Source organism: Rhizophagus irregularis, chromosome 13 (assembly GCF_026210795.1).
Source record: "Rhizophagus irregularis chromosome 13, complete sequence".
NCBI classification, from domain to species: Eukaryota; Fungi; Glomeromycota; class Glomeromycetes; order Glomerales; family Glomeraceae; genus Rhizophagus; species Rhizophagus irregularis.
Window position 1 is genome coordinate 1,154,609 of NC_089441.1, and position 21,640 is coordinate 1,176,248.

Consider the following 21,640-nt stretch of genomic DNA (forward strand, 5'->3'; position numbering starts at 1 on the left):
TTTGATGTTTAACGATGTTTTGATATTTTTGATGTTGGTTTTAATATTTTGATAGAGAGTTAAGGTGAAATATCTCCTTATTTATATATCTTTAAATATAGGGATCAACATAATTTAACCGAACCGACATTCCATTTTGGTTGTACCTTTGTACCTTGCCTATTGAACCAATAACATGTATTACTTACGACAATATTAGAATTTTATCAGTCATAACAAAGAAATGACTTATTGTGAATGCTGTATGAATTCATCTCCGTAATATGTATAAACAGAAATGCAGATAACCAAAATAAGTGTACCGCAGCAACCAGCCCATATTTCTTAATAGGGAGGTGTTATGTTTAAACTGTCACGATCACGTGATTGGAGAGACCGTGTTAATCTCAGCAACTTTAGTGACTGTTTTTGTGTCCAATACTTATCTGTCACCAGTTATTTGTCACCGCTGCGCCGCCAACCTGGCACACAATAAAGCTGTGCCTTCTGAACTTTTGATTATAATTATGTATTAACATGTGTTGTAACAGCTTTTACGTTTTTATTTAAGAAATAATTAACTTAGTTAGTCTATCTGTTATTAATAATAAAACAACTTTATACTTTACTGTGTTATACAGTAAATACTGTACATGAAATTTCAGATATTCGCAATATAAATAATCTCATGTTTCGTTATTTAAGAGTAGAAAATCGGAAATGCATTAAAAAACTTATTTATGAAAAAAATGGCAAGGATTTATAAAGTATAGCACATGATATAAATATAAATGGGGAACAAAAAAAAATTTCCGTAATACAAAATCTGTGTAAATATCAAATTTTTGAAAAATAATAATTTTATAACGCTTTAACCAAAAAAACTTTCTTTAGCATGATTATATCTTAAAATCTAACGCTTAATGGAGTGAGTTGTAGAACAAACTACTATACGATCACAAATTTTTCATGAGGATCTTTTTTTGTCATACGATATCGATTCATCCCAATCATAATCATAAAATAAAAAGTCAACCCAGGCATAAAATTTACCAAACAACCAACCATGTTAAAGATTGGCTAATTTTGTTTTTTTACTTCAGCAGACAATCCAATTATTAATGACCAATAATTTTTTATTTGATTTAATATAAAATAAAATATTATTATAAATATAAAATAATTCATGATTGAGTCATCTGCAAGGATGTATAAATTTGTGATAAATTTATATACTGTTTTGATTAATAACGTAGAATCTGATATATATATATATATATACATTCAGTAACAAATGAACGAGATGAATTCAATGAGAAAATTTCATCTGAATAAATAGCTAGTTATCATTAAAACAGGTGTATAGTGACCTAAAAAAGCTGTATTTTGATAAGATCTACATTACACAAATTTCTAAAAAAGAAACTTTTTTAATTTTGTACTACCAAACTTCCTTTTTAGAAATTTGTATAACGTAGATCATTTCCTTTTTACAATTTGATACTATAAAAGGAAATTTCAAAATAAAGGTTGAGGATAATTTGATGTATCCTTAAAGGATTAAACCTCAAAATACTATTCAGATGAATTGACAAGAAATTTATTAAGTGAATGATAATACTTACGTAAAATGACTACAGCCATTTTTATTCTCTGTCACGCCGCATATAATGAGCCAATGAAATTTAGGACCAGGTGTAACACTGGTGTAACAGATTTTATAATTGTCTTTTAAAAAATGTACCCCTGTTTCAAAATATAAGCCGATGGGCCTCATATATTTTTCAATCATTACCCCAAAATTGTATGTAGCCAAGCAAAAAGCACCCCATAATAAACTAATTTTATTATATGAGACTGCGTCTAACCTATTGCTAACCCATTGTCCCATTATTCCTACTACGGTAGGTCATGTCAAATCCACTGTCCATCCCTAAGACCAGCCGGGTTTAAATAAAATTTTACGACATTATTATTATTTCTTTGTTGAAATAATCAACAATAGTTGGTGCTGTAATTCCAGAATTAACCCTAAAAAAATCTCATAATAGTTAGGAAAATTTTTTTGCAATGTGCAACAATTACATTTGTTGCAGTTCTTATCAGAAACCATTTTCTATAAGCTAATGCTTATAAGTTTGAAATTTGTCTAATAAAAAATAGTTATTTTATCGTTACACAGTTATAGTATAATGATAAAAAGTTAAGTAAACAAAAAAAAAAATATTTAATTTTAAAATAAATAATCATTAAATTTATTTGCTAAATAAAACTTTAATTATTATTGATGAAAATTATTGGAAGTAATTAATTATAGATTATTAATTAAAATTTTTTAAGTTGGTGGAATCATTTTAATTATTAATTAAATCATTATTATTGGCGGGAAATAATAGAGATTATTAATTAGAATTAATATCATTGGTGGATATTATTAGAGATTAATAATCAAAATGTTATTGGTAGAAATTATTGGAAATTATTAATTAAAATTAATAATCCAAATTGTATTGGTAGAAATTATTGGAAATTATTAATTAGAATAATTATTTATTGGTGGATATTATTAGAAATTAATAATCCAAAATTGTATTGATATAAATGATAGAAATTATTGGAAATTATTAATTAGAATAATTATGTATTGATAGATATTATTAGAAGATTAATAATCAAAATTGTATTGATAGAAATTATTGGAAATTATTAATTAGAATAATTATTTATTGATAGATATTATTAGAGAGACTATTAATCAAAATTATTATTTGTAAAATTAATAATTAAAATTACCAGTGTTGTTGGAAATTATTTTAAGTAAAATTATTTATTACATTTGGTAGAAATTTTTAATTAAAATTATTATAAGTGAAAAGTTTGTCTTTTATTATAATTAAATAATTAGGTCTTATTCAAATTATTAATAAAAGATTAAGAAATCCAATTATTAGATATTTAATCCTTCAATTCAACATAGCAATATTGATAAAATTGAATTTTAATTTCCACAAATTTAAATAATTTTTATTTCTCTAGCAAGCTGGTATGAGAAAGTAATAATTTCATTAGTTTAGTGTTATGCCTTTATTTTTTTGCTAGATAGAAGAATACTTTTTGGCGTATTTTCATGTTTTGCTTCATGTTCTGCTAATAAAGTAAATGTATCCTTTTTTTAAACAAATATCAGATATTCAAAAGTATTGTCATGAGACTTGCATTAGCCAATAGCGCAGCGAAATGTTTCTATAAATGTGCCACAAGCCCACGGCAAATCGGAGTACAGTAGTACTATTTGAGTATTGAAGTTACTAAAAACTGAACAAAAATATTGTGCCATTAGGGATGACTCTGGACGGATTCTAAATTTAGCATATTCTGAGTTTTTCTGAATATTAGATCCATTTTTAATTATTTGTAAAAATGAAGCCGAAGCTGGCACCAAATTTGCTCGGCAGGTTATAGGCCGAATTCGTATTTAATCGATCAAAAAATTTTTTTTTAATTGATCATCACATGATCTACTCGAGCGCCATTTATGAGCTTTATTTTCTTTTTCCTCTATGAAATATCTTCCATCCTTATTTGGTATTTCGCATCTGGATCAGTTTTATATTGAGTGGGTGGGTGATTTTGCGATTGAAAAAATTGCATTATGCACAATTCCTTTATAGTAAAGCGTTTCACGAGTTCCACCAGATTTTTGTTTTTTTTTTAAAAAAAATTCCATTCTGATAATTTAAGTTTCATCCGAAAGATTTTTCATATGCAGCAAGTGTTAAGCTCGTTTAAATTCAATAATCATAATAATAAATAGAAAACACATGGATATACATACATGTGGATGTGGCGAGGTAATAACTAATTAAGTTGTAATAAAATTAAATTTCAATAAGTAAATCTTAATCTTATATCAAAATACAAATTATTATTAGAAATTTTATCGTCTAAATTGCTACAGTCACAAAAATGATTAAAAATGATTTACGTTCTTCTATTGATTAATTTTGCTGGATGTCGAAATTACTGCGGTTACCCTCAAGATTTCTGATTATATAATAAACCCTTTATTAATTAAAGATTTAAATATTTATAAATTATTATATTATTTATCAAGCATTATTCAGATAAATGAAATAAACGTATGATAGTGAAAGTAGCCAAGTAGTGTTCCAATCTTTTCGGATTTTTTGTTGGATATCCGGTATCAGGCGGTTAAACAGATAAACGGATAATATCGGATCGGATTTCTCGGATATTTGGACAATGGGTAATAGCGTGCCAGTCAGATGTTAACCACCAAAATTATTGTATAAATCCGTTTATCCATCATCCGGATATCCGTCGGATATCCGTCAGATTCCATAATCCGACGGATTTTCCGGATGACGGATGATGGATTGGAACACTTTAATCAAGGGATATTATTTAGAAATACAGTATGTAGCTAGTATTGCTAACAATTTTGAAATAAGACAAACCTAAAATTCTTTATGCATATACAGTATAGTAATACCAAGTTTTGGAATCAACCCTATAGTAGAGCTGCGACCCGTCAGAATTTCTGGATCCGGATCATACCCAATCAAAAAAAGTATTACTCGACTCCATAACGGATATTACCCGTTTATAGGCGTTTACCTTTTTTATCAGATATGATTCGAGTAATATCCGGGTATTACCCGGAGCCTGGACGAATATCAATTCTTTTTCATTAAATATACAAATCAAGATATTTATTGAATTAAAAAACTTTGATATTGTTTAAACTAAATATATCAAATAAGTGCTGTTAAAGGTTACTAGTAATAGTGACCGTCAACACACCACTTAATTCTGGCCGAATATTATAATTCCAGATTTACAACTGATTTCAAATAATGTACGGGACACTTACAGTAACAAATTTTAAAAAACTCGGAAATATTGGTAAAGCTTGAAATAAAATAAAATTATATGCTAATTATGGAGGAGCATCCTTAACTTACGCATCATGTGTACAGTGTACGATATTAACGTACGCACCGGCCGGAGTTAAAGTTTAACGCTATCGCGTGCAAGTGCATAACTCCTAAACTCTGGTAGGATGTACGTACTCACGGTTCGTACGTTAAGGAACCTCATTTTAGAGTACTATTCCGAGAATGGTGGCCTTATTTTGAGTTTTACCGAATATTTCCATTTGCTAAGTGTCCCGACCTTTTTGAAATCAGTTGTAATAAAAATTTCATTCGGCCAAGCAAAAATCCATATAACCGGCATTAAAATTCTGGCCAGAGTTAACATCTTAATTCTGGCAAAATTTAATTTCGGTTGGAGTAATTACCCGGGTAATACTCGGGTATATGTGTATATCAACACAAACGGATACAAAACGGGTACTACCATTTTTGCCCATTTGCTATTCCATGACCTGGATATTCGAGTATACCCGGATTGTATCCGGGTAAACGGGTAACGGGTCGACTTTTTCTCTTTTCTATCTAGTTCATAATTAGGAAACTATCTCATATAGGTGTTTCCATCCTTGAAATATGAAGATTTACAATGAACATTAGACGCCATGTATGTTTGTGCATACTGGAACCATTATCGTTTTTTTCTTTTAGCATTCATTACTATAAATTGTTTTAATACTTTACGTGAAAAATATTAACGTTAATCATCTGATGGTATGTTATATCTTAAATTATCATGTTATGTGTGTTGTCTACTTGTCTTTTTGCATAATAATATTTTAAAATTAATAAATAGATTTGTAGATTTTACATAACGAAAAAAAATCATAATATTAGCCCACACTATAACAAAAAACTACTAACATATAGTCACTAACATATTATCATAAACATTGTACCGTACTGTACCTGAAATAGTACATTTTAAATATATATTTTTTATTCAATAAAATTAAAAACAAATATAGATACTAAAAAGGGACTATGTAAATTAATATATCTCTAAATTCCATTTAGCATCATTATTTGTGCTGAATGTTCAAAACAAAATTCAGAAGTAAATTGTTCGTTAAAATATTTGATAAAAAGTGACATTTTTATTTAAAATGTTTTAAAAAAAAATGGCAATAACGTTAAATAAGTAATAGTTATCGAGCGAGGATTATTTGACCGGTATTTTCACTATCGTACAATATTGAAATTAATAGTTTATTTGCGTACAGTATTTTATTTGCGTACAATATCGAATATTGATAGTTTATTTGCGTACAAATCGAATATCGATTTGAGCATGATCTACGGTGGTATTTATATTGGTTATCGTGACGTTAACCAATGTAATGCAACACCGTACAATATCCATAAATTAAACGTCAAAAAAAAAAAATTATCTGACCTTTTTTTAAATTACAGGATTTTAGACGAAATTTTTTCATCAGATTATCTATAAATATGATTATCAGAAATATATGAATATATTTTTATTATATACGATCGTTTTAAGTAAATTATACTAAATTGTATTGGTACAGTACAGCGTATGAGCACTACTATACTGGTACGAAAATTTTGCTCATAAAGTACATCAATTTGACATATAGCATTGCTGGTCTGGGCCCGATTTAAAATTTAGGGTATTTAAATGCCTAATATTTAATCCGGAATTTTTTTAAAGTGGGTACGGTCATAGGAGGATCTTTTAAGCAGTGTTATACGGTATTCTAATAATAATAGCCACGATCTATAAATTAAAATTATTAAGAATCACGAATGTCCTTTTTTTTCAAGGTGCGTGACGTTAAGATTGTTTCTATAATTAATATATTAAATTGCTTTATATTATCTATTTTTTAAAAATATTCGTTACTCTCCATTCTTTTGAAAGGAATGTACTTTTTATTTTCTCGATTAGTTCCGCTTACTAGCCACATTTAATTTTTTGCGTAACATTAAGAATTTTCGTATTTTTTTATAACACTAAAGATTATATAATATTGTTTAGACAATTAATTTTATAAAATATTATTATAAATTGTTTATGTAATAAATTTAATATATAATATAAATAATAAATAATCATTATTAAAAAACGAAAAGTTTATTTGATTTTAGCGTTTGTTTATTTTTATTAATAAGCAATAATTTAATAAAGTACAGTAATATTGCAATATTTGATTATAATCTTCACAAATATGTAAGCTAACTCAATAAAAGTAGATATCCTTACTTTTAAGTAGTTATCAGACTCCTTACAAGGGTCCGGTCAGATGATCTTTCTATGTCGATTTTAGCGTATTCATGTGAAAATATCCTCCTCCAAAGTTTACTTTTGACAATTTGACCAAATTATCAAAACTATGCTCTAATAAAAATTTTTTTTTAAAAAATAATATAGTATAGTCAAAAATATGTCAGTTACCAGTAATTTAATAATAATTTTGATACTCATAATCTTCGAATTTTCTTGATATTAAAGAACGAAATTATTGCTGCTACGTAAAATTACGAGGCTGATGTGCCACGGCAGATCATGTGACGGCTAAATAATTTTCCCATTTGTTTAGTTTCCTAATAAAACAAAAATGCAAATAAATAATTTACTGTTTGTTTTTTTATAAAATTTGCATGAGATAATGTCAAGAAAGACCTTGCGTTTCGTTTTTCGCTCTTTTTTTTTTTTTTATTTTTATTAAAAAAAAAATTTCCGTAATTGTTTATCCTGTGGTGTTCCCTGGTAATCTTTTTTTCTTCTCCTATTAAAAAAAAAATAATAATAATAATAATAATTATAGATAAGTAACATATACTGTGACCTATTACGTTTGAATAATGTACATAAATTTTCCTTTAATGGAAACTTATTATTTTAATAAATTTTTTATGAATATCATGCGTTTAAATGCTTAGCTTTATCAGATATCGTTGGTTGAGTACCTCATCAGTGCTAGTACAATTAAATTTCGATTACATTTTTTGTGTATATTACTTTGGGAAACAATAACAATGATAAAGTAATATCGGTTAAATATTCTCTTATTAATTAAATGAAAAGGAAAATTATATATAAATAAAGGAATGTTTCATATTCAAAATTCCTTGATATTAAAATATCAAAGATGTTAATAAATAATAAAATGATTAAAAAAAATTTTATTGTTTTATTATCGATATTAATCCTATTCTTAAATCAAATATATGCGACATATGATTATGTCCCTAGAAGCGCTGATATTGATAGATCACCTAAAAATATTTTGGTTGGCTCTTTTATTGGAGGAAGAAGTCATCTTAAACCAATGTTAGATATTACTACTATATTATCTGAAAGAGGTTATAATGTAAGTATTAGCATTTTCTTCAGATCGCCCTCAAATTTGATTTATTATCTTACTATTTTGCTTTTTTTTTTATATGTAAGGTAATACTACTAACGAAAGGAAATTATACACCATCATCAGAGTATCCAACTGTCAAACAAATTTCATTGGGACCTGCATTAAATTATAAAGAATTAATGAAATCACATATTCATAAAGATGTTGATTTTAATGGAATGATGAAATTTGTGAAATTAAGCTTAGAATCTTACAGAGAAAATTATGAAAAATATATAAATATTGCTAAAGATAATAATATTGATTTGTTCTTTTGTGATACTCTGGTAAATGATGTTTGCTTGGATGCTGCTCACACTTTAAAGAAACCCGTTATTGGATTTAGTTCGTCTATTTACTGTAATTATGAAATTTTTTTATTACAATATTTCGTTTTTCCTTAAAAAATTTATTATGTAACATTCGTATTTTTTATTGTAGTTACTGCGCCCGTATCATATAAATCTGATCCATTGTATGGTTGTAACATCTCATTAGAAAATGAACCATTTTTAAAGAGATTTAAGTGTATTGCAATGCATCCTTTTCAAGTATATTTTGCGGCTCATTCTTTCATAGACCAATTAAACGATATAAGAAAAAAAATTAATGTCGAACCTGGTCTTATAGCTCTGGGAAATTCACCAAGAATTCCTTTTTATTTGGTTGATGGATTCTTTGGTTTCGATGTAATTATAAAAAAAATTTATTAATTAAAAACTTGTTTGAATTATTACTCATAAGAATTTTTTTTTTTATTTTTAAAAGTTACCACAATCTTTACCATCTAATGTCCAGGTAAATTATCTTTTACCTTTAACATGCGGTAGACAAAAATAAATATTAATTTCTTTCTCTCATTCGATTTAATAGGAAATTGGACCGGTACTTTCAGACGATTATCCACCACTTACGCCTGAACTCTCTAATTTTATGAATACACACAAACGTGTTTTATATGTAGCTTTTGGTACACATTTCTTTACAACTACTGAAAATAATAACAAACTTTTACAATCATTTATCGAAGCAATTAATAAAAATATAATCGATGGTGTAGTTTGGGCTTTAGTTGAGACATCGAAGGATAGTTACTCTTCGACATTAAACTTAACTGATGGTACACAAGTTCAAACTTCACCAATCTTAAATAACGAACATCCACATATTCATATTGCAGCGTTTGCGCCACAATTCTCCATACTTAATCATACAAATACAAAATTATTTTTTAGTCATGGTGGCGCAGGAAGTTCTCATGAATCTCTTTATACTGGTACTCCTATGTTAATATTACCTTTTGGTTCCGATCAAATGGGTAATGCTGATAAATTAAAATCAGCTGGTGTAGCATTAACGTTATATAAATTTACTTTGGATGTCAATGACATTATAAACAAAATAGATTTTTTATTAAGAGATGAAAATGTAAAGAAAAATTCAAAAAGAATAGAAATTTTATCTAAAATTAATAGTAAGAGAAAGTATAGAGCTGCTGATTTGATTGAATATATTTTACATAGCAGTAGTATTTATGAAGGTATTGATAAAGAATTTTTAAAAGAATGGATTCCCGCTGAATCTAGAATGGGATTCATTAAAAAATATAATTATGATGTTTATGGTGCTTTATTAAGTATTATTCTTGGGTTTATTGGAGGAATTCTGTGGATTACATTTAAATTAATTGGGTTCATTATAGTTTCTTCTAATCAAAAACAAAAATATGAATAATTAAAATTTGTAAAAAATTATTATCTTGTATTTCTTAATATAATATATACTGTATATTTTTTACTTGTTATAATATATTAAAAACTTAATAATTAATAATTTATAAAGTTAACGGGAATTAAGTTTGATGATTATTGTCGCTTTCAAAAATAGTGTATATCGGACTATATCCAGTAATCGATCATTCGGTAAATCGCTTTAATTACTTTCAAAATTTGTGTAAGATAATCATCCAGCAATTAATCATTCGGTAATCCCCCCGTTAATCGTAATTTATTTTTTCTTTCAAACTGATGACAAAGATTGGTGTTGGACTTTTAAACGGAATATTCTTCGGGTCTTTATCCGAAACAATTTAATATGACACAATATTTTGTGTAAAACTCTTTATGGATTTTGTATTACGGGAATTTAAATTGTTGAAATTGGATCAGCGATTTCATTAATTTTATCACGTGATGTTATTACATTTCATTGATCAGCTAAATCTCTTGGCGTATTTTAAGTTTCCCCCTTAAAAAAAAGTGTCCATTTATGACTAATCTATCTGAAATTAATTACCATTATTATAATAACTTTTTTTTTTTTTTAAAAAAAAAAAATAAAATAAAAATAAAAATAAAAAGTAATTATTCATACTACGATTACTTTTATTAGTTGAAAATCTTGTAACTTAATATTTGGCATACAGAATTTCTTTTCGGATCATCTATAAATGGTTATTCCGAATTTCCAATTATGTGAATGAATTCAGGTTCTGCACTAAGTAACTCATCAGTAGTATTACGACAATGTTTTTCATGTTATTCGGTGCATAAGTAATAGTTATTTTAGTTATTTCGACGCAGTCGTGAAGATCATGATATTCACACAGGGATAAATGATATTCTTCACCGTGAGTAAATCATAAATTATTATCTGTTGAATATGAAACGGTCAACAAGACCCTAGACATTGCCATGTAGTGGTACGTTATCTCCAATAATTAGAATGAATGCGACATAATCCCTATCTAATAAATATATTGTTCGTTCTGTCCCACCTGAGTTGCCTGACAGTTTGAAGAAATAAATAAAACTTTTATTAGATTGAACTAGCTTTTACAAGTTTTTTTTTCTTTTATTATTAATTGAGTTATAAAGATTAACATGTATATCATGCACTTTTAAAAAACACAATATCGTTATAATATTGATTTATTCCATTTTATTTCCGAATTTATTACCTCAAACATGGAAATTATCAAAGTTTGCTTAGATTTTAGTTATTTTTTTCCGTAATTATATCATATTCACGAAGTTTTTACAGAAATTATGGATAAAATTTTTTACAGGGTTAATAATTCCTAGTTAAACAACTAGTTTGGTGAACCGTGAACAAGACGGTATTTTATGTTGAAATTATATGTATTCAAATCATAACTTTATTAAAATTTTTATATAAAAAATTTGTAATTATATTATTTTCTTATATTTTCATTTGAAATTGAGCTTTGATACTAGTTATAATTATAAAAATTATTTTATTTTATATATTTTATCCGGTTTACAGTCAATTCGGATATTTTTTAACCAAAAATTCATCCGGGTAAAAACCATTAAATCCGGGTATCCAAAAAAAAAATTATTATCATTATTTCTAGCGATTTTTAGCTTAATAAAATCGACTTTTACTAATCACACCACTTGCGCCCAAACGCCATAGTGTGCGTTTTCTCAAAAACTATGGTCTAAACTAAACAAGTTATACTAATTAAAATTGCTCAGCACCCTCGAAAATGGTCAGAAAAAAGATTTAGTTAGTACTATTTTTTTTTTATATTGCAAATATTGTAAAATAAAAAAAAAATCGAAAAACTTTTAAGAACATATATAAAGTGGTTACGGCACGATTTCCCGACGGATGATTTCCCGACGTGCAAGACATGACATTTGCCCGACAAGTTTTTCCAGAGTTATGCAGAGTTATGCACGAACACGTGATCAAACGGTCAGCGTTAGGCTATTGAGAAAATGTCCTGTCGGGAAACGGTCCGTAAGCGATATAAAGTATATGCTGCAAAATTAAATACTGCAAAGTGGAATATAATTACCGTATTTTTCCAATATTAAGCACCCTCCTTACTTAGCACGATATCAAGCGTAAACTGAAAATAAGCACCTCTCCGACTCGAAAAACAAAATTACTTTATTATTGAAAAAATATATTTACAAATAAAAGTATTTAACTACCGAAACTTTTTTTTGCAAAATTTTTTTAACGAATTTTAAATTGATTTAAAGACGTTTAAAAGACATTTTACTAAAACTGTCAAAATTTAAGCATCCCCCAAACTTTTCGCACAAAATCCCTGCAAAAAGGGTGTTTAATATTGGAAAAATACGGTATTATATTAATAGAATCAGCTTTATCAATCGACTAATAATATAGAATAAAAAGTTAAAGTAACAAATAAAAAAATACATAAATCATATAACTATGGCGTTGAGCGACATGACGTTTTTCGATAAAAATTATAAAAAAAAATAATTGTCACGTGATATTTCTGGTTTCGCGCTGCATCACTTCTGACGTCAATCGTTATGAGATCGAATTATAAATTGCTGAGCAATTTTTGTTAAATCAATCGTCATGTTTGTCACAGATTTTAGGCATTATTATTAAATAATAAAATTTTTTCGTTCTGAACTTTCAATGGTTTCATAAAATTAATTATTACTTTCAAACAAAAGTGAAAAATAATGTGATTATATAATTGAAATTTCAAAATTGAAAAACTTATATCTTAATATCGGGTAGATTAACTCATCCGAACAAGATGTTATAGTGCAATAATCATGATTTGATAATGATAGAGACGACTAAAAAATTGATTTTATTAATGTAATACTTTCCCTACAAAAAATTTTATCCGTTATTTCTGTAAAAACTCCGTGAAATTGAGCCTTTCACGGACCCATTCACGGAAAATGCAAATAATTCGATAAATTCCGTGATATAAAATTATTAATTCCGGAAATATGAGCCTTTTACGGAAAAAAGATGGAATAAAAAAAAACGGATTGACTTTTTTTACAGGGTTTCAATCAAGATAATAATTTCTATAAAAGTCATAAAATCTCGATAAAGGTTCCCAAATTCTTTTTAAAATTTGAGCAGAATTATCAAATAATAATTAAAAATTTATAACAGAAAATTGGATATCATAATTCACGATCGAGAAAGATTTAATAATAAAAAAATTCATAATTTATTATAATTCCTTATTATTTCTAATGAATAGGTGGAAAAAAATCAAAAAAAAAATTTATCGTAAAACCAAGTATTTTGGTTCACTTCTAGATAAGGTATTGTAACATCACTTATAATTATGGATTTAAAAGAAAAAGACAAGAAAATGTGGGTCACGTTATACATCACGTAAATAAATTATTTATTAAGTTCTAATTTATTGAAATTGTTGATAAAGATATTTATAAAATCCTATATTTATTGAAATTGTTGATAGCAATGAAGTGTACCGACAATTCATCAATTTAAAAGTTTCCTTGTTGAATTATTGTTTAGAGGGACGAATAGATGCGAATTAATATCTAGGAGAGTTTATTGCCATGCATTTTGAACAGGTTATTTGAAGAATATACAAAAAAAAATAGGAATAAAGTGAAGATTGAGGGTTAGTTATGTAAGATTAATTCCTCTAATTTATATTTTATGATATCAAAACTAGAGATTTCTTTTACAAAGTTATAATAAGGACATCTTACCACAAAGATTTAATTCATGATCTTCTAGAATACTGCGCAACAGATTCTTTACATTGGAATAAAAAAAAATTCCATATAAATTCCCTATAAAAAAGAATCGTCGTCGAAATGTCCGGAAAATGAAAAAATGTCCGGAAATTGCAATATTCCGAAAACTTTCTGGGCACCAGGCCTGGGCAGGGGGTTCAGGTAATGATGGCGGCACTATGTCCGGAAATGTGAATCAATGCCCTAACGCTCTAACTCATGCGTTAGGGGAAGAAATAACATGCAGACAATAAACTATTCAACCTAAATCAGCTCGCAATTTCTATGAAATGATGCAGCGTTAAGTGCACTCTACTTGAACTAAATCCTTATAAAAGAAGAATGTCCGGAAATTGTCATCGAAAATGCCCGGAAAATGCCCGGGTGTCTGGAAATGTCTGAAAAATCGCAATATTCAGGACATTGTGAATGCCCGGAAAATGTCCGGAAAATGTCTAGGAGGCTTGCCGGCACGAAGCACAGGTTAGCAAAAAAGACCTGGTAAGCCAAGCCGGTAAGGTTCAACAAATTAATTGGAGATTATAGTTCACTTGATTTGAGTAAAAACTGGTTACCGATAGTTACTATTTAATTTTTCAGCAGATGGGAAGAATAACTGAACGCATTAATTGTAGTAATTATTTCGGATGATAATGCCTAACGTTTTGGTTTAGAATCGATACTGCACTATGTCACAACGTACAGTCGTGTCGGAAAGTAACGCCCGCATGGTAAAACATATAAAAATAGAAAATTTCAAGCTATATACATATTTATATTTCTTTTAATAATTATTTCTAAATTTTATATTAATTTAAAGCTAATATCATATTCTTTTAGAAAAGTGATATCTAAACTTTGGTAAAGTTAAAATGCAAGAGCTATTTTAATTATAATGTAAAATAAAAATAGATGATTTCAAAATGCATATATATTTATATTTTGTTTAATAATTATTTCTAAATTTTATATCATTTTAAAGTCAATATCATATTCTTTAAATAAATGATATTTGAACATTGGGAAAGTCAAAATGCAAGAACCGTTTTTTAATTATAAAATACGGAATTCATTTTATATATGTAATTTACTATGTAATTGTGAATCGGGCGTTACTTTCCGACGCGACTGTACGTTGTATTGTAATAATACAACATATTTAATATATGATTCTTGTGTATTAGCTACAACATGCGTTACAACGTTGTATTGTTGTATTTGTAATAATACGATCACAATTTTTTAATCGATTGCATGTGTTAATTTTTGCAATTCAAGTTTTTCAAATTTGGATGCTATACCAAGGATTGAAATGTTAAATTTGGAATTTGTTAATACTTAGAATTGATAATAAATTAATGAGAAAACTCCTTATTCACGCATCTCATTAATTATTTTATTTATTATTACTCACGCACCTCGTTTAATTACTTTATTCACGCATCCTTTTAATTATTTATTCAATTAGAACTGTTCATACTAATTTTGATTTTGATCATGATATTAGATGAAATTATGTTGATAATTTGTAATACAAATTCGAAAATAATCTGATCAAAATAAAAATAAATAATCTGCCGTACGACGGGCGTCGGACGTGACGAGTATTGCAGATCGATGGCTACATTAATGAATCAACCAAACAAGGAAAGACCTAGACTGGCCCGTATTATTTATCACATAACATTAATATTTGGAAAATTTTTTTCGGAAAAATTATCCAATTATATAGCTCATTCAAAATAACCCCATAATAACCAAAAAAAGAAGCTTCAATTAACAACGGTTATTTTATTGTGGTTAGTATATATAGTAATTTAATTAAGTAAGTCAAAATATATTTAAACTAGTTAGTTAATTGGATAATTTTGAATAATAACTTTCTGAAATTTGTTTGGGGTGATCAATCAGTTATATTTGCCGTTTTTATTTTTGTACTCTTTGCAAAAGTATTGTGATACTCACAAGAAAATCATACGATCCCCAGATCATCTGACCATTGTAAATTATATATATATATAGGTGTACTCCCTTTTTTTTATTATATTTGTTATTATAGTAAATAAAAAAAAATGTCCTCAAAATTTTGGGCCGAATTATCTAGCGATTATGAAAAACTTTTTGATTTAGAATTTGGATACGATGTTATTATTTATGCTGGAGAAGAACCAGATGTTAAAGAAATTCATGCTCATTCAAATATTTTGTGTATTAGGTCGCAATATTTTCGTTCCGCATTTTCTAATGAATGGGCAGAGAGGAAAGATGGAAAATTTATTTTAAGAAAACCGAATGTTTCGGGATATTTATTTAATATTATTCTTAGGTAATTTACAATTATTTATATATTAATTTTAAAAAAAATTTCGAAAAAAAAATATACATATAATTATTTGTTTATTTAAATTTAGATTTCTTTATTGTGGAAATATTGAATTAAAAAATTTACAAGGTTCTGATATGTTAAAATTGTTGGTAGCAGTGGATGAACTTAATATTCAACCATTAATTTCTCACATACAAGAATATTTAATTGAACATCAACCCGAATTTTTAAATAAAAATCCGACAAAACTTCTTGAAATTGCTTATCAACATGAAACTTTTACGGATTTATGGGATTTTTGTCTTGACAAAGTTTGCGAGGAACCTAAAATTTTATTTAATTCTGATAAATTCCTTGACTTAAAAGCTCCTTTATTAGAATTATTGTTGAAAAGGGATGATTTAAATGCGGATGAGATTGATATTTGGGATAATTTATTAAAATGGTGTTTTGCGCAACTTAACGTGAAGGATGATTCGAAAAAATGGAATAAAGAAGATATTCCAAAGATTGAGGACTTATTAAGCAGATTTATTCCTTTAATTAGATTTTATGATATTGAGCCTAAAGATTTCTTTTACAAAATTTATTGTTATAAAGACGTCTTACCGAAGGATTTAATTTATGATCTTTTAGAATTTCATGTAGTACCTAATATGAAACCTAAATCTAATGTGACGCCTTCAAGAAAATCAAATTTAAATCTTAAACTTGATTCAACTTTAATTGAATCGGACTTCACTTCTCTCTTCGCATCATGGATTGATAAAAAGGATTCTAAGTATTATAATAAAAAAAATATTCCTTACGAATTTAAGTTATTATATCGTTCAAGTAGAGATGAATTTAATGCAGCATCATTTCATAGAAATTGTAACAAGAAAGGTGCTACTATTTGGATAGCGAAAATTCAAGATTCAACACAATTAATCGGAGGTTATAATCCACTTGATTGGAGTGGAACTGGTTGGAAGAATACTTCAGACAGTTTTTTATTTAACTTTAATGATGTAAATAATATTTCTAGTGTAAAATTGGGCTATGTTTCTGATGGAAGTCGTGCGGTTTATTGTAATAGTAATTATGGTCCTAGTATGGGTGATTTAGTTTGCTCTGATTCCAATAATTGGGAATATGATTATCTTTTTAATGGGGATTATCCTAACATAGGTATTCCAGCAAATTTTACGGTAGAAGGATATGAAGTATTTCAAGTAATAAAGAAAACATGACCCAAATATAGATAATAATAATTATATATATAGTTAATACATAGATTATAGTAATAGTCCTAATTATAATATTAAATATTTATTTTGTTATTTATTTTTTTTTTTAAGTAATTAGAGGATCTAATCTATTATACATGGAAATGGGCGTCAATCATCAGCTCTATGTCAAATAAGGCGGCGGATCTCGTAATTTAGGCGCTGATTCTCATTTTGCCCTCTACAATTTAATTTGTGACTGTCTAACGAAGATGTTCCTGATCAACGGAGGGTGTGATGTTAACACTTATTCTTTTAACTCTGTTAACTTTTAATATCTATTATTAATACATCAATTTATTTCACTTTAGAAAATCATTAAAACACCCTCCGAAAGGATATGCGTTTATGATGCATCGGATCAGTCCTAAGATGGTGGTTTTGTATTTATTATTGTTAAAATTATAATATATATATGTATTTTTAGTATACTACTTATGTAAAAAGAAATATAATATTTTGTTTGATGAATTATGTTTTAAATTTATTTTAGTTATTTTAGTTGTTATTCCAATCTCTCATGTTAAGACTGTACTTTGTGGTATTCAATGTGTAATTATTTCTTCAATTTTAGTATGATATATTATGATATACTAAATTGATCTTTATCATCTTTTTCATGAATCAGTTTAACACATGCATGTATCAATAATATGAGAATTATCATCTTGATCGAGATGACGCGTTCATCGTTATTATTTGTTCTATCGTACCGCACTGCACATAATACCCCGGGTATTATACAAAATACCTGATTTAAAAATTATATAATACCCGTGGGTACTTTGTGAGATACCGGGTATTTATATGAGGGGGATACATAATAATCAGAATTAAGCTAAAGTTACCAGAATTAAGTGGGTAACTAATTGAGAGTAAAAATTTTATATCTAGTAAGATACCTGGGTCTAATAACGTGGGGTACTAACTTTGGGAATACTATAGGCAGTGTAGTAGTTAATTTCACCGACAATTACTTCACCGACAATTACTTCGCCGACAATTACTTCACCGACAATTACTTCGCCGACAATTACTACGCCGACAATTACTTTATCGACAATTACTTCGCCGACAATTACTTCGCCGACAATTACTTCGCCGACAATTACTTCGCCGACAATCACAATCGCTTCACCGACAAACGTTTAACCGACAGTCATTTCATCGACAGTTCATTCAGTTTTGTCTATTTTTAAAGAAATTAAATTATTTTTTTTTCTTGCTTTTTGTTCATCACAACTAAAAATAATAATAATAATAAAAATTTGGGGTTATGTACCCTATAAAAAATTTTATCCGTTATTTCTGTAAAAACTCCGTAAAAATGAGCCTTTCGCGGATCCATTCACGGAAAATGTGAATGATTCGATAAATTCCGTGATATAAGGTAATTAATTCCGGAAATATGAGCCTTTTACGGAAAAAAGATGAAATATAAAAAACGGATCGATTTTTTTTACAGGGTACTGTATATATTAACAATTACTAAATTAAAAAAATATTATAAAAAGAAAAAAATTATATACGAAAGATATAATAATATATATTTAATTTTTTTATTATAAAATTTAAAAATCAATCACCGTATATTGTCGAGACGATCCTGTTGGCGAAGCATTAGTCGATGAATCAGTTATCGGTGAAATGATTGTCGAAGTAATTGTCGACGAAGTATTGTCGGTTAGTTGATCGCGCCCCTTATTATTGACGTAGCTTTATAAATATTTCGTTGAGACAAAAAAATTTCGTTGTATTGAATTAGAGAGATAATGAATAATATAAACCTAATTAATTGGAGTCAATTATTTTTCTTCTAAAATATTCGGGGATTAATTCGGTGAATGCTAGTCACTTGTATAATAATTTTTATGTTAAATCGGCAATTCACATAGTGCCTACTGCCTAATATTTATTAACTTTATATTACTTGTAATTTACGCATATACAGTATCATAATAAAATAAATTTTAAAAGCTATATATTCTTCTAGCGCCATCAAATTTTTAACGTGTAAATATATAGAATAATGTGACCACGTACAGTGTAACTCTACTGCATAAACGATTTCCTCTAGCAGAAATATCATATTTACAATATGTCGTTAAACCATTTTTACCTGTGATTAATAAAAATTTTTTGATCTAAATTTTTAAAGATATGGTTTTTGCACTTAATTTCTTATGGATCGAATTTTAATAGATAAAACTCTTATTAAATTTATAAAACATGTGTTTATTAATTGCATTATCACTAGATACAAGATTTCTAAAAAATATCATATCGGCCAGCGATGAATTATTAACACCGGCCATCAGCAATAAATACCCTTTCTTGTAGTAACGGTTTTGCGTAAATTTTGCGATTCATTGTTTTTAAATGTATTAAATGCATCAAATTGAGAAATAAAAGCTAAATTAGAAATTTTAATAAATGAATAAATTAAATCAAATAATTTTATAAAATTTTCAATCTAGATTCTTGTTTGTATCATAGTCGTTATCTATCAAATTCTGGAAGTTAAAAAGTAAATTCAGTAATTGAACATACATACAGATATGTTAAGGCATCCAAGAAACAAAATGAGTGGATAATTCCTCGAACTCTTAGACCTCTTAGCAATTGCTTATAGCGTTCCGGACAAGCCAGAAGCTTTGGTACTAAACATGCCCGACATCGTGAAGGAGTTCTATGCATTAATTTCTGATTCTTCTAAATAAAAAAATTTATATCACTTCGTATTACTTTATTAACTTTTATTAACAAAATAATAAAAATGTTGTTTGTTATATACCTTATTTTTCTGGGTAATTCGGGTAATTCACAAAATTCTACATTTTGGGTCGAATTGCTAATTTCATTAAATTTCTTGAATAATCTAATTTTTGAACCCTTGTATAGGCGTTTGTGATTGGTAATTGTTGGTATAATGTATTTTATTAAATAATGGCGTTAAATTTTTTCCTAATGTAATAAGTTATCGTGTCATAAATTTTTTTTCTAAAGAGAAATTTCAAAATAGATTAGTACAGTACCACTAAAAAAGAATCACTTTATTAATAATTAATTCTTTATTAATAAATTAATTTTCTCCTATTTGTGATTCCGAATAAGGCCGCACCAATTCAATGTTTCGTTTAACATAACCCCCCCCCTGTTTTTGGATTTTTTATGTAAAAAAAATACATGTAATTTAGGCCAGAATTAGACAAATCTTTAAGTTTTAGCCGGAATTATCATCCAAAATTTTTGCTCACTCTTTTGGTCAAAATTTTGGCTAAAATTAATGTAATTCTGGCCATGTATTTTATTTTATGTATTATTTTTTGTTCCCCCCCCCCTAGATTGGGACCCCTATGTTATGTTAAACAAAGAATTGGCTTGGAGCGGCCTAAGCTGCAAATTGATGTCGGAGTTGATGATCATGCGGAGTAAGATGTAGTTTATGCACAAGCTTCAATTCAGTACACGTGATAATCGTGTCATCGTATGTTATGGTACAGTACATGTGTGATCTTCTCCTAATTTATATTCAATCAATATTTAACTACTATATCAGGAATGTCAACTTTTCACGAATCTATATAACTTTTTGACTCCCTAAAGTTATATATAACTTCCTTTTTAGGGGAACAAATTTCCGTTTATGTCTTGGTCATTCTTAAAACTTTCTCTACTAGTGCTTCATTAGTTAATTTAACATTACAAACTCTATACCGATTGTACTATAATTACACTGTATTTAATTAAACAATCCTGATAAGGTATTTTCCAATATGACTATACGAGGATTATTACTATTGTGTTTTCCTTTTCAGTCAATTTATTCCATTGGTGTTTTCGATTCAGCTTTCGCATTTGACGCGTCGTTGGCGTACTGCGGAACATCTGATTATACCTCCTCTTCTATGTCGCCTCAACATCTTCCTACTAGAACCACATTCAGTGATGTAATTCTTAGCTTTATTGAAACATCCATCGTCCATAGTCGTTAAGATACTGTTTGTCGATATAACATGGTGGGACGGCTTAATTCATTAATAAGTTTTGCTGGATTTTGGCTGTTTTTATAGTTTGCTTATATTTCTTTTATTTTCGGAGTGATTGGTTTCTATTTGTTCGATAGTTATACTTGCTATTATATTATTTTCATATTTTATGTTTTTCTAGCACCATTACAGCATATTTTTCTTCGACGGTCAGACTAAAG

General features: G+C 27.6%; 1 protein-coding gene across 1 annotated transcript; it reads left to right on the forward strand.

Annotated features, from left to right (window-relative positions):
• Positions 1 to 8,050: 8,050 nt before the first annotated feature.
• OCT59_004871 (uncharacterized protein) lies at positions 8,051 to 10,115 on the forward strand (the record flags this gene model as incomplete). The annotated part of the gene is made up of 5 exons (XM_025313240.2): positions 8,051 to 8,272; positions 8,353 to 8,668; positions 8,750 to 8,997; positions 9,077 to 9,106; positions 9,182 to 10,115. The coding sequence occupies 5 exons, from the start codon at positions 8,051 to 8,053 to the stop codon at positions 10,040 to 10,042; spliced, it is 1,677 nt and encodes a 558-aa protein (XP_025187819.1). The 3' UTR covers positions 10,043 to 10,115.
• Positions 10,116 to 21,640: the final 11,525 nt, after the last annotated feature.